This window comes from Branchiostoma belcheri, unplaced genomic scaffold (genome assembly GCF_001625305.1).
Source record: "Branchiostoma belcheri isolate BF01 breed outbred unplaced genomic scaffold, Haploidv18h27 scaffold2, whole genome shotgun sequence".
NCBI lineage: Eukaryota > Metazoa > Chordata > Leptocardii > Amphioxiformes > Branchiostomatidae > Branchiostoma > Branchiostoma belcheri.
In genome coordinates, this window is record NW_017803490.1 from 9,387,954 (window position 1) to 9,403,083 (window position 15,130).

The 15,130-nt window shown below is 39.2% G+C and overlaps 1 protein-coding gene across 6 annotated transcripts in view; it reads left to right on the plus strand.

Annotated features, from left to right (window-relative positions):
- LOC109468861 (RNA-binding protein with multiple splicing 2-like) overlaps window positions 1–15,130 on the plus strand; it is a 143,118-nt gene that overhangs the window by 92,354 nt on the left and 35,634 nt on the right. For all 6 annotated transcript variants that reach the window (XR_002140154.1, XM_019767225.1, XM_019767228.1 and 3 more), the window contains one exon: window positions 13,396–13,473. Coding sequence is in view for 5 of the 6 variants with exons in the window: in XM_019767225.1 (XP_019622784.1) it covers window positions 13,396–13,473 (78 nt within the window). In the remaining variant the exon portion in view is untranslated. The remainder of the gene's footprint in view (window positions 1–13,395; window positions 13,474–15,130) is intronic.

Sequence of the window (15,130 nt, forward strand, 5' to 3'; positions counted from 1 at the left end):
TGTCAAAACTGATAGAATTGGAAGAATATTTCCTGAAGTAAAATTTCTTGCTGGTATCTGTCCTTGGTGCTGAATTAGTATAATAGTGGTTAAATTGAGGATGGCCACCTAAAAACTGAATTTAAGCCAGTCAATTTCTGTGAAATAGCACGCTGAAACAACTATAAAATTTCCTGCTGGTATCTGTCCTTGGTGCTGAATGATTATTACAGTTGTTAAGTTGAGGATGGCCAACTCAAAACTGAATTTTAGCCAGTCAATTTCTGTGAAACGACATGCTGAAATAACTATAATCACACCTGACAGTGAGTTCTTTAGTGACATGACAAACTTCCAGAGTGCTATCAAACCTGCAACACAATCTCAACCGCGTCAAGTCAAATCTAAAAAGTCATTTTTCAAACGTGGGAATGAAACAGTACGACACCCACATGTGCCCAGGTGCATGGAGCATGGAGAGGAAAGAAAGACTTGACTGCCCCTCCTAGGAGAACGGGTTTATCAGTTTTTTACAGGAGGAAACTGGGAGACAATAACACTGAATACTTCTTCCTGTGGTGATGCATTCAGAATGAGAGTGAAGCTTTTGTATTTCTTTTTTTTTTCTATTTCTTTATTTGGCTTTTCCATTGGGACGAAACATGATGGAGTTGGAGACAAAAATCAACTCACTTATACCAAATATTATATAATACTATCCATACAAGTATCATTACCATACTATCCAGTCATAGCTTTTTAGGTTATTCTTTGCAAAGAAAGAGCCACAAAAATTACAGATGCCTCTGAAACATCACCCTTTTGTTGCTCTGTGTCTCTTTCTTTGGTTGAATTGATATTGCAGTACTTGAGGCAAACTGTAACTTCTTTTTCAATAGCTGACAGTGCCAAGGTGCATCGGTGTGCAGGTATAAGAAAGACCTTGAAAGAAAAGTGGTTTTATCAGTTTTTTACAGGTGGAAAGTGGGCGAGAATAAAGCTGAATACCTGCCTTTAACCTTCAGCCCACCGAGATGCTTTCATCTGCAGAGTTTAGGTTGAAAGCTTCCCCATTCAGCGAAGGACATGGCCATTTATTTTCTTGGGATCTGACATTTTCATTGAACACTTCAGCAATTTGACAAAAGGAAGCTAGAAATCAAAGATTTCACACCTCTACATGAAGTCTTTAGTGCTGTTGCTTAGATTTCATTCAGTAAAACGACATGCTGATTTCTATTTTCTTGGGTTGCTGACATTTCGATACAAAACCGCAACAAAAGAAGAAGATATATGCAGCTCTCCATTCCCTCCGTGGCTTGATTGTAAATTTTGTGTTTTCATGAAAGTTACACTTCTACAGTGTGGACTCTTCAAATCCCCTAAAGAACTATGAACTCACCATACTGTCATTTATTCATACAAAATATCATATCAATTCATCCCAAGCTTCTCCCACTCTGCACCATTAATGGACAGTCCCCACAGGCACCCCCACCCTGCAGTTTGACTGATCCGTCCCTGACAAGTGGTGGCAATTGCATCCCAACAGATAAGTGTTCTTTGCCTAGTGGGAATACCAGTCATAAGTGTTGCTTGACTGCTGTAAAATGTTATTGGACAGTCCCCTCAAAGAGTTCCACTTTGCACAATTACTGGACAGTCCCCTTAGACACCCCCACTCTGCAGCATGCCTGAACAGTCCCTGACAAGCGGAGCATTGGTGGCAATTGCATCCCAGCAGTCCAATAATAGCAGGTAGCAGCAGCGAAATTGCTCCCCGACACCCCCGCAATTACCGACGCCCGGGCCTTGATTACCGCCATAACGAGGGGCCCGCCGCGTATGGTACGGAGCGATATCGCCGTGGTAACGAGGCCACCGCTGCGTATGGTACAGAGCAATATCGTGGCTGAAAGGCGGGAGGGGGCGGAATTGATGGTGGGTTTGGGAAGGTGGTGAGGGTGGGAGTTACTGAGAGTTACACTGACAGGGCTGTATTTTGGGGAGGGGAACAGGTAATATTTTTGTCACTCTCAATAAACAAAAGGCAAAGGAGAGTTTAGTAACTTAATGTTTTTCCTGCGATGTGAGATTCATAATACAGAACATTGTTTTGCCTGCAAAAATGTTTTTGTTGCAATTTTTTCTGTTTCCTGCAGTGTCATGGAAAGCAGACAACATTTATTTCAGTTTGAAATTAAGAAAGCCAGATTTTTTTCTGCAAAGACAGAATACAGACCTAGAACCTGTTATGCCTGCAAAGTTTTTGATATATCTCTCTTCAATTTTCAGTTTTCTACATTGTTAGGACTAAGATGAGCTTCTTTCTAGCCCTAGAAACTAATCACACTACTAAAATAGACCAGAGACATGTTGACCATACAGGCAGATTCTACTGCAGATAAGGCAGTAAAAATTGGCCATGCATTTGGAGCCCTGGAACTCAGAGACTCAAACACCTTGATCCATCCTGTGACCCACTCATCCATCCATCTATTTCTGAATTGCTCTTGAAGCACCATTGAACACAAGTACAGGTAGATAGATGTCTAGGTGGTAATTTTCTCTGTTATCTGAAGAGTCAAACAAGTTATATTACTGTCAGTTTCAACATAAGAAAGCAAATCTTGCAGCCAAGGCCACTTCATCCATCCATCCATCCATAGATTCCTGAGTTCCCATTGAAGCACTTGTCCACCTGTACAGGTAGATAGATGTGAGAACAGGTGTTTCTCCATCTTTGCGATATGATAACCATCCCTGTGGCCACCCTGATAACATCTCACTGCACCGTAAGGCAATAAAAACTCGGTGAACGGTTGTTAAGGAAGCCAAAATTACTAAAAGGGAGAGTTATGTAACTTTTTAATGTTTTCCCGCAATGTGAGATTTAAAATTTGGTTTGCCTACAAAGTTGTAGATATTTTCTTGTAATTTTTAGCTTTCTTTGCAATGTATTTTCTTTTGACCTGCACTGTGTCATGGGAACCTAAGGCTATATTTTTGTCAGTTTGAGCATAAGAAAGCAAATTAAAGTTTGTTACCAAGGCCATCCATCTATCTATCCATTTATCCATCCCTCCATCCATTTACCCATCTATTTATCTATCTATCCATCCAACTATCCCTCCATCCATCCACCCATCCATATTTTCCAGAGTTACTATTTCACCACCTGTCCATCTGTACAGGTAGATAGCTGGACAGGTGGTAATTTTTCCTGTTACCTGCTGCCCTGATAAAATCTCGCCCTAACGTAAGGTGATAAAACCGTGTCGGCGGCTGTTAGAGGAAGCTGAACAGTGTTTTCCTCCTATTTGAGATTCAGAATGACTGCAGAGCCTTAACTTGTTTTGCCTGGAAAGTTATTGATACTTTTTATTTGCAATGTTTTTTTGTTGAACTTTTTGTATTGTGAGCTATAAGAAAGCCAAATTTTGCTACCAAGGCCACTCCAATCCATCCATGTATGTATCTAATCTATCCCTCCATCTACATGTATCCTTATATACCAGAGTTCCCATTGAGCCACCTGTCCTGAGTGTCCACCTGCACAGGTAGATAGAAGGATAGATGGAAGAACAGGTGTTTCTCCACCTATAAATAAGGTGTGATAACCATCCCTGTGGTCGCCCTGATAAAATCTCGCCCTAACGTAAGGTGATAAAACCGCGTCGCCCGGTAGTTAAGGAAGCTGGACAGTGTTTTTCCTGCAATTTATATGAGATTCAGAATGCAGATCCTTAATTTATTTTGCCTGAAAGGTTGTCGATACTTCTTCTTTCTTTGCAATGTTTTTTCTGTTGTGGAAACCTAGCTAAGGCTATATTTCTGTCAGTTTAGAAAGAAGACAGCCAAATTTTGCTGCCAAGGCCACTCCAATCCATCCGTCCATCTATCCATCCATTTATCTATCCCTCCATTTACCCATCCATTTGTCTATCCCTCCCTCCCTCCCTCCATCCATCCATCCATCTAATAGTATGTATTCCAGAGTTACCATTTCACCACCTGTACAGGTAGATAAATGAACAGGTTGCTTCCCTGATAAAATCTCACACCACCATCAGGTACTAAAACCTCGTCGGTCGGTAGTTAAGGAAGCTGAACGTTGAGCGATCGCTGTCGTTGGGGCGCGTAATGGGATCCGGCGTGGTAATACGATAGCGCCGGGGGTAATCCGATCCTCCCGTCGTCTGTTGTTAGTGTTGATAGGGAGAAACCGTGCGATAATAATGGGTGCTAAAGGCAGGGGTGGACCATTAATGATGGTGGGGGAATGACAGTGGTAATATGATAGGGCCGGGGGTAATCCGATCCTCCCGTCGTCTGTTGTTAGTGTTGATAGGGAGAAACCGTGCGATGATAATGGGTGTAAAAGGCAGGGATTGGCCATTAATAATGGCAGGGGAATGACATTGGTAGTTACCCACAATTATGGTGATTTTGGGTTTGAACAAATACTTCATTTTGAACAAGTACTTCAGGAATGATAGGGAGAAACCGTGCGATAATAATGGGTGTTAACAGCAGGGGTGGATCATTAATGATGGCGGGTTGTCAGGGGAATGACAGTGGTAGTTACCCAGTAATACATACTGTGGAAATACACTATCATTTGGAACAAGTACTTCAGGACTGTTTTTATAGCTATATGGGAATATATTCAACTGCAATTTTGAGGCAAAAACTGAAAAAGACAATTTTGAAGTTCACTAGAATACATATACGTTTTTAAGGCTAGAGTTTTGGACTTTCTTAGTGTATATACTGATTAAGAAATAAGTTTACATTTAATATATCTGTGTGTTCTCTTGCAATTACATGTATCCTTCAAGTATTAGTATGGAAATAGATACATTGTTGCATCTTTATTTTGATCATAAGGTGCACAGTTTACTGGACATCTGGCTTGGAAAGTTTATTGCTATAAAATACTTTATTATTATTATTTCCCATCTTTTTATGTATAAAACCGGGTACTTTAATGTAGTTTGATGTGATTTGGTTAGACTTAAACGACCACATTGTAAAAAATCATGGTAACTGATGCTGTAGCGGACACCCTGTGGTGTTGGGTTACATTATATAGCAGGACAGAGTTGGATATGATATATGAATGTATTTTAGTAACAGTAAATAGAGCAGTAGTTTGTTAGGCTAGACCAGTTGTGAAGGTAAGCATTATATGCATTTGCTTTGCAGATGTTACCTTTCTAGTTATTATTTCCCACCTTTCCACATATAAACTGGGTACTTTAATGTAGTTTGATGTGATTAGTTTGGGCTTTAACGGCCACGTTGTAAAAAATCTGGCCACTTGTCAATTTTATGAACTCTTGGCCAGCGAAGGTCATTAACGCTAATAGCTGGCGGGTTATCTCGGGCCGTTTGATTGGCTGTTGCCATGGATACGGGTACAGACCGTTGTGTAGTGATGATTACGCGAGGCGTGCGGGAAAATGGGGCAGTCTGATGGGCATTTTGGATGGTTATGGGCAACTCATGAGGATTCACACTGGAGAGGAACCTTACTAGGTGTTTACTTATTATATAGGACTGTTGTTATAGTTTCAATGGATAGATGAAGGAAGGAAGGAAGGAAGGAATGAAATGCGTTAAATGTGAACTATGGAGGGAAACTGGACAACTCATTTGGGCAGGATTCACACTGGGGAGAAACCACACAGTTTTCTGGCTTCATTAACTACATATAAATGAATGGTAGCAGAATTAAGGACGAAAGGATATAAATTAAAGAAAAGAAAAGAAAAAAGAAAGAAAGTTCACAGTTGTTGGGGAACCTTATTTGAGAACCAACAAATTTAACTTACTTGGCCACAGTTTTCATGCACGAACCAAAATTAATAAGAGAGGATCATAGAAAAGGCTTCATTAATACGACAAAGCCTCTTCATTACATGTAAGGTATTATAGACTCACAGTGGAGACTAGCCTTCATTACATTTGTTGTAAACTTATTATTACAAGCTATTAGATTAAGACCCACAGTGGAGCTAGCCACAGGGAAAATTTCTCTTTAATTTGAGAGGAGCTTTAAGATTCATATTAGCTTCTTTCGTAGCTACGTATCTGTACATAACATGTGTATAATGTTGAAACATTTGTCAATTATTTGATGTATAGCTATTAGGTTGAGACTCACAGTGGAGACCAGCCTTAGGGAAAATTGCTCTTTAATTTAGAGTCATATTAGCTGCTTCTGTAGCCACGTATCTGTACATAACATGTGTAATGTCTTAATTAACATCTGCTAATTAGCTAATAGCTTGAAACTCACAATGCCTCACTCACTAGCCTTGGGGAAAATTTCTCTTTAGTTTGAGAGGAGCTAAGTTAAAATTTAGGATAGTCTTTACCCAAACCACTTGAGTCTGTTAGCCTCCGTAACAGGCTTATAGAACTGGGGTTTTGGTGGTCTTCGGCTGTTTTCTGATTAGCCTCCATAGCAGGCTTATAGAACTGGGGGTTTGGTGGTCTTCGGCTGTTTTCTGATTAGCCTCCGTAGCAGGCTTATAGAACTGGGGGTTTGGTGGTCTTCGGCTGTTTTCTGATTAGCCTCCGTAGCAGGCTTATAGAACTGGGGGTTTGGTGGTCTTCGGCTGTTTTCTGATTAGCCCAGTTCTATAAAAACGGGGGTAATTCAACCAGGCCAGCTATGTTGTCTATATTAAATCAGAAAATAGCACATAAAAGCTCCCAAAGACCCTGAAGACCCCCAAACCCCACAGTTTTTGGCATGCTGTGGAGGCTATGAGTCTGTATTATAGCCTCCTTGATAACAGAATCTATGCTGAATTTGTGTATAATGGCACAGCTAGCCACAGGCTAACATCCACACAGGAGAGAAACCATAAGGAGCTGATTGACATTCTGCAGGCAGTCGTGAGTAATTACTCTGTAAATGGATTATATAAGGCTGAGATTCACACAGGAGAGCGACCCTTTAGAAAACGGAGTTTGCAATAATTGTCACAGTGGTTGTTTTCATTGGAATTCAGGTTACTGTAATTCCTTATTTTTTCATGGTAGATCCCCCTTAATAACTACATGGATGTGAAATGGGACCTTAATAGCTTATTTCACCCCAGGGTAAAACCCACACAGGAGACAAACCCTACAGAGAACACTACTGATTGAAATTCTAAAGAAGCCTCCATAGCATGACAAAAACTGGGGGTTAAAGAAAACACCAATGATTGAAATTCTATACCTGGTTTAGGGTAATTATTTCTGACAAGAAAAATGAAGCCGCGGTGTCAAATTATGCCGTGAAAATTAGCGTGATTTGATCGGGGTGTCCCTCGGAGCCCAGCCGAAAGTGAAAGTAAACGGGATGATCCGGGCCCTCGTTAACTTTCCATTTCAGTGGGACATAACGAGCCTGCCGGCTGGTTAATTGGATGTTCTATATAGAGGTGTGTGTGATCAATGGGACATCATCAGGGCGCTAGTGTTGGAATGGGGCAAGTGGACATCCACACTGGGGAGAAACCCTGGGGAGAATTGGGAATAATTTGAGTTTGAGCATCGAAAATAGAGAGTAATTTACATTTGTGTCATTACTATTCACATCCACACTGGTGAGAAACCTTGGGTTAGAATAGGGAATGATTGACCATTAGGAGCTGTTGGAATAGGGAATGAATAGACTTTGAATATCAGAATTGAAATGTAAACTTAGTTGTTAGAATACTGAATAGAGACTGATTGGACTTTGTACACTAGTTGTTGCTGGAATAAGGACTAAATAGACTATGAATATTAGGATTGAAATCATCGCTGAGTTGTAAGAATGGGAAAAATTAGAAGATTGAAATCTATACTTAGCATAGGGAATGATTGAAGTTGGAACACTAGGACTTGTTCCAATAAGAAATAAATAGGCTATGAAAATCAGGATTGAAATTAACTCTGAGTTGTAAGAATGGGAAGTGATTGGACTTTAAATACAAGAATTAAACTCTATACTTAGTTGTTAGAATAGGGAAAATTGGACTTTGTGTTTCAAACTGTATTTTTCAGCTCTCACAATACCAAATAGTGACTGTCCTTGGTGCTAATTTAATTACTGTCATGAACGAAAGGTTTGAAGGAAAGTTTAAAATTTAACTCTGCAAAAACAGGACAAAAGTTAGACAGTAGGGATATGCTTGGGGCTGATTTTATGTAACTTACCATTTTGGAACTTCTTAATTTGACTTTTTCCAGTAAACATAACAAGCCCTAAACCTAAACTTAAAGTTTCTCAACAATCCCAAGCTCGCTAACACTGTTACCCCAGTGCAAATGTTCGCTTTATTCAACTACTGTTAGCAAAATCTGTCATTTTATTGGCAAAAAGTATCGTAGACAATGTATGTGCATCATATTTGAAAGCTTTAGGGTTAAAGCTGATTTAAACATACCATTTTTCAAACTTCTTTATCTTGACTTTTTCATTCCAACTTCAGTTTCGCAACAAACTCAGACTCACTAACACTGTTACCCCAGTGGGAATGTTCGAATTATCACGCCGGCTTTACCTGTTAGGTAACCATGGTAACTTGTCCGTCTCTATGGCAACAAGCCTTGTGAGAAGAAGCCGCTAATCTCGAGGAAAATGAGTTTCTTGAGATTGAGGGGCTGAGTTCTAATTGTAATGAGATTTAAGAATAAGACATAATCCATGTGGGAAGACTGCGGGACGACCTTGGACTGTGGGCTGACTCAAGGTCATATGTTGGAGCATGTCCTTTTCTGTCAGACTGATCAAACATTCTTTTATTTTTTCGTCTGGCTGTGAAAATTTTGGGGTCATTTTTAAGTTTCATTTATACTGAAACTGATAATCATATACTGTACTGTATCTTACATTAAAAAACATTCAATGAAACCATCAAAACCCTTGTAGATACCCAGAAAGCTTGATACTGATAGTTACAAAACTTTCTTTCATGTTAAGTTGTGTGTTGTGATATAATGTTGTCACTGGCAATGTATCACTAAGGTTTGACTTATCAACTGAGATGAACTTGCATGCTGATGGGTCACTGTATAATTTGGGCATCTTGGAAAATAAACATTTTAAAATGTTTGATAAAACTCAGATAGGACAGAATATGATACTCAGATAGCTGTTCAATTTCCTTTCGTGAGAGTTGGTCACACTCAGTCAGTAATATGTCACTTTATGTCCTACCTGGGCCGCGATTACGTTCCTTCGGCCGTCGGGCAATCCGACGCGCGGTCGGGCTGGTACCTCGGGTGATACGGAATACACCGTGTTGTATTCTATATGTATAATTTGGGAATTTTGTCAGAAGTGAAATTATAGAAAAACAGAAAGGTTTGTCCTTCACTATAATGAGGACAAAAACACAGTATTTCCAGTTCATCCTGTGGATACCTGATGGCCTGTTTTTCTGAGTGAACAGGTGTTTCTCCATCTGTACCAGCTGGTATCACATCCATCATATTTCACCTGTTCTCACCAACACAACATCAATCTGCAGATATAGGCCAAGCTGTGATTTATACATACAGGATCTGACATCTGGTCTTGTTTTGGTGATGACAAATGTGCAAAAAGCCACACATCAAGTTCTACTCATCTGTTCCACAAAACTATACAAAATGCCAAATGAGTTTCTTGAGACATTTCCCCTGATTCTGGCTTCAACACACTATGTGTGCTGGTAAAACACATTGTGTTCTCTGATGTTTTTTCTTCTTTTCCTCCTTCTCCTGCCATTTCTTTAAATGGATTCAATTTCTTCATTTTTGGGCCAAATATTTTGCATGGAATTTGGCATGAAATTAAAGTACAGTAGCCAAACACAACATAAATCTGGAGATGTAGGCCAGGCTGTGATTTATACATACAGGATCTGACATCTGGTCTTGTTTTAGTAATGACAAATGAGAGAAAATGTCGTCCATCAATTTAGTTTCACCTGTTCAGAAAAACCACAAACTGAACATGCCTGTACATGTACATGGTACCAAACAGATTTCTTGAGAGGTTTGCCCTGATTTGATTTCATTTTCAATTCAGGGTTTGGATTGAAAAACTAAGTGTAGCTTTGAAGCAAGAATGAAAATCATTGCTGTGTGTGGTCTAGATTGCACACTAAATCCCCTCTACCAGTTAAAATATTTATTGAGAGATTTGATCTGATTGTATTTCGTAATTTTCATTACAGCGTTAGGACTTAAAAAGTGTTTGAAGCAAGAAAGAAAATGGTTGTTGCCTTAAAAATAAGGTGTGTGGTCTGAATAACACTTCAAATATCCACTCTTGATGTATCAGTATTTGAGCTTAATCAATGGTATTAGGAGAAAAAAAGACTTCAGTCAGGAAAGGTGTGTGTGGTCTGGATTCTACATTAAATTAATACCTGCTGATTTGACAAATGTGGCTTCAAATCATCAGAGGTTGATTACGACAGAAGAAAGGCCGACTTGTTCAGGTTGGAATGAACTCCTTTATCTGGTAATTTGAAAACCCAAACAATTCGAGATAAGGATAAGAATTGTTTTCAGTGTTAAGATTTCAAGAATCTTTGAGGTAAGGAAGAAATGTAGCAAAAAGCTTTAAGTTAATATATTTGTGCTAAATCTATGGGTTTCCAAGAGATTTCTCCTGAATCTATGTTGTTTTTATTTTAGTATTGAAAAAACAAATTGATAAAGTCAGAATACTGTGTGGTCTGGATAACACATCAAATATCCATCTACAAATGTGACAAATGTGGCTTCAAATCATCAGAGTATGATTACGGCAGAAGAAAGGCCGACCTGTTCAGGTTGGAATGAACTTCTTATTGGTAATTTGAAAACCCAAACAAATCCTGGTCGCCTGATTAGCTCACGATTAACATAACGGGGCTAAAATTTCCCGTGGGAAACAAGATTCACCGGGGCGAAAAATTGGCAGGATGTTTGGAGGTTTGGAAGTGGAGAGTGTGAGTCCGATCTGGGTCAATTTTGTGTTCAGGTCTAACGGAGAATAATCTGACTTACACTTACAGTACTGCTTGTCGTGTCCTCTTGGTGCATAGAGAAAACTAGTTTCACTACTTAAAAAGAAGACCACTCTTCCTCGTGTGTGTGTGAAAAATCACAGTGTGAGTCCGATGTGGTGAAAAATTGCTGTGTGAGTTGGATCTGGGTCAAATTTGTGTTCAGGTCTAACGGAGAATAATCTTACTTAGATTAGAATACTCCTTGTCTTGTCCTCTTGTGTATAAAGCTGTCTAGTTTGACTGTAAGGGATCACCATTTTCCTAGAAATAAGAGCTAGTACTCCTATCAGATTACTTGTTTCGGTTCTTGATGAAAATTTGCAGTGATCTCGTTGAACCTGTCCTCAGTACTGAGGAAAAATAAAGACTAAAGCCACTATAAGACTTGGAAGAATGAGTAAAAGACCTTTATTGCACCCATATTCAATAACTAGATACAATGTTGGGAGCACAAAAGTGCATACCATATATAAATACACCCAATATTTCCATCACTGCTATACTGAGAGAGATGGGCATTATGCCAAACCTATACTAATACTATAGACTATCTAAAATGAGTAAAAGACTTTTATTGTGGACAGTGCACTATACTAGTACTGTAGTATTCAATAACTAGATATATACTACACAACCGTTACAATAATTTTTGGAACACAATAGTGCATACTAGTACCATATACATGTAAATGCACCCAGTGCCAGGCATTATGCCAAACCTATAGACTAACTAGTTACAATACAGGCATAGAAATCAGGTCCACACGAATATTCAGGTGCTTTAGTGCAGCCATAGTCAAAAATTAGATGCACAACTCTAATTTTGGTAGCACAAAAGTGCACACTCAGTATTGCTAACACGAAGATATGGGCATTATGCCAAACCTATAGACCACTAGTTAGGCCTGGGAATTTATAGTTTCAATGTCAATGTTGGAAAACTGATTGTACAACGTTTCACCACTCAGGTGTCAGATCATGGAGCTAGAAAAGGTCGATCAGCTCAAAATATTTGTGTTCCTTGCAGGGGTCCACACAAAAAAGGCTAGGGTTGGCAGTTTTTTCTAGGGTCGGTTGGGAAACAGGAAACACAACATATTATTAAGTTTTCCTAGGCCTTACAATACAGGCATAGAAATCAGCTCTCTTTGTTGTATAGTTTACATTCAAATATATGCACCCAGTATTTCTAGCACTACATAAGATATGGGCATTATGCCAAACATATGGACCAGTAGTTACAATCCAGGCATAGAAATCAGGTCCCTAGCAAAATCAGTATTCCCGACTCCGCGGTGGTTAATTGACAAATCGGCAGGCCCAACTGTTGCGAAGCGCCCGGCTTTTAGTAGCGATTTTACCACCCCGCTGTCGTAAACGTCTCGGGTTTCACCTGCCAGGCTGTTGCCATGGTAACCGGCTGCCGAGGGTTTTGTGACCGTCCTTCGGAGTTAATGCCGGAAAGTGCTGACGTTGGGCCACACTAATTTTATTGGTCGGTTCATGGAATTTTGCAAATTTGAAAACAAAGCCTGATGATGTAGCATCATACTAGCACGTCGGCAGAACGTACTGCACCTGCGCAAAACCCGTAATGTATTGTGCATAGCACTTCAGCAGAACGTCTCATATAATAACCTAGGTTGTATTCACGCATTTAAGGTTAACATCCCTTCTGTAGTTTCCAAATGTTGTGTGGGAAAAGATGTCTGTAACAGGCAAAATTCTGAGGCAACGTTGACCAAACATCCAACAAAAACTGTGAAAAATCTGGGTCTCGCACAGGCGCAGTACGTTCTGCCGACGTGCCATATGATGTCTATTAGCTATATTTTATCTTAAAATGATATCCCCTTAAAGTTTATGATATCCTCTTACATTGTACTATATATTCACCTCAAAATATCTGAGAACCAAGGAACTAAACTGCTATGACTTCACGACGTGCTTACGCCCTCCCCCCATGAATGCATTTTGATTCAATGAAAACCCAGCCAGTAAAAGGTCTGAAGTCAGAACCCCAGTAAAAAGCTGGAGACAGTTTTATTCTGACAGAGGGGCTGAACTTAGGATGTAAAACTCGCAGGCCAGGGAAGATCTTGTTTAGGGCTTTAAAGGTGGGCTGAAGCAAGGAAGTTCACTGGTTCTGGAAATTCTTGAGTCAAATTTGCGTCAAATTTGTTTTCAGATATGTCTCAAAATAATGTTCCATTGTATGATATTGCATATTGACATTGTGTAATATGTGAATTGCACTGCTTTGCAATATTAGATGTATTGTTTAAAGAGACTGAGTTATTGTCACATTTCCATGCAGATTGTTGTGTTACTCAAGTTGTTACCACAGTGATTATTTACCTAATTGTTTGTTTGTTTGTTTGTTTAGGTGAGGACATTATTTGTGAGCGGGCTGCCTATGGATGCTAAGCCCAGGGAGCTGTACCTACTCTTCAGGGCATACAAGGTGAGATGGATCATTTATTTGTTTTTGTTTTGTTTATTTTCCGGTCTAGCAATGTTCAACTGTTCCTGCAAAAACATATTTGTAAAAAATATGTTTAAAAAAAGAACACACAAATAGGATTTTAAGGATGACATCTGATGCTGAGTTCTTCATTCTTTGAAATTTTAGAATAAAGGAAAATCTTGTGAGAAAAATACCTTCCTCAACTTTCTTCAACTTCTAAGACTCCTTTTATGGCCTTCTCAACAGAAAAATCTTGGTCAAAAGAAAAGAGCAAAGATATTCTTAAAAATCTACCTTCCTCACCTTTCTTTCTTCAAATTCCAAGACTCCTTTTGCGGCCCCTCTAGATGTGTGTCTTAACAAGTCTTGCCAGTAATTTTAGTGAGTTTAGATGCAATACATTAGAGTGAAAGTATCCTTCCAAAATCTTGCTCAAGTGCTCAAAAGAAGGGAACAAGAATATTCTTAAGAATCAACCTTCTTCCACTTTCTTCCAAGACTCCTGTTGTGGCCCCTGCAAATGTGTGTCGTAACAAGTCTTGCCAGTAATTTTAGTGCACCGTATTTAAATTTTAATGAAGACAAATCAGGTCATTACAGATGACACCTGAGTGTTCAGTTTTCAAGAGGGGAAGGAGAACTTCTTCAATTTTCTTCTAAGACTCCTTTTGTGGCTACAGTAAGTGTTTTGTCTTAACAAGTCTTGCCAGTAATTTTAGTGCACCGTATTTAAGTTTTAATGAAGACAAATCAGGTCGTTACAGATGATATCTGAGTGTGCAGTTTTAATTTTTTGACATCTTTTGTCTAATAAAGGAATATCTTGTTTAGAAGGAAGACATTAGAGTTAATACCTTTCATTCTTCAACTTCCAATACTTCTTTTGTGACTTACCCAACAGAGAAAAATCTTGCGCAAAAAGTGAAAAGAGTAAAGAAAGAAAAGAGTAAGGATATTCTTAAAAATCAACCTTCTTCCACTTTCTTCCAAGACTCCTTTTGTGGCCCCTCCAAGTGTTTTGTCTTAACAAGTCTTGCAGTAATTTTAGTGCACCGTATTTAAATTTTAATGAAGACAAATCGAGTCGTTACACGTCAGACATTTCCACACGTTAACAACTGTGTTCAGGAGAGGGAGAATTTTCAGGCTCGTTTGCGGATGGTGCTTTGTCTTTGTTAGGCCACTCTAGGTTAATTTGCCGGTTCTTAGAACAAACTAGTACTAATTTGGAAGAGAAAAACAGTCTATTCTGAAACAATAGGAGCTACTTGACTAATTTGCATCATCCTTGTCTTGACTTGTTTAACTTTTGTTTCCTTTTGGACTTTAAAAATTGTCTTCACCGATTTGCATATCAATCAATCGTACTTATAAACCTGCATTTCTGACAACTCTCCAGTGTCACTGACAAAAGCTAGTGGATACTACCTGAAATGTCTGACCGTTTCCAAAATTATATCCAGTTGCTTGTTTTTTTTGGTGTTCTGAGGGGAAAGCCTTGGCACTTACAGTTTCAGGGAGTGGATGTAGTAAGATTGATGATTTTTTTTTTGCTGAAAGTTTACTTCAAAATATCTGTAAAACACAGAACTGCATTGCTGTTGCCTGGTGGTGCTCTGTCTCCATTATATGAGGATACAGTCCTGTCAGCTCT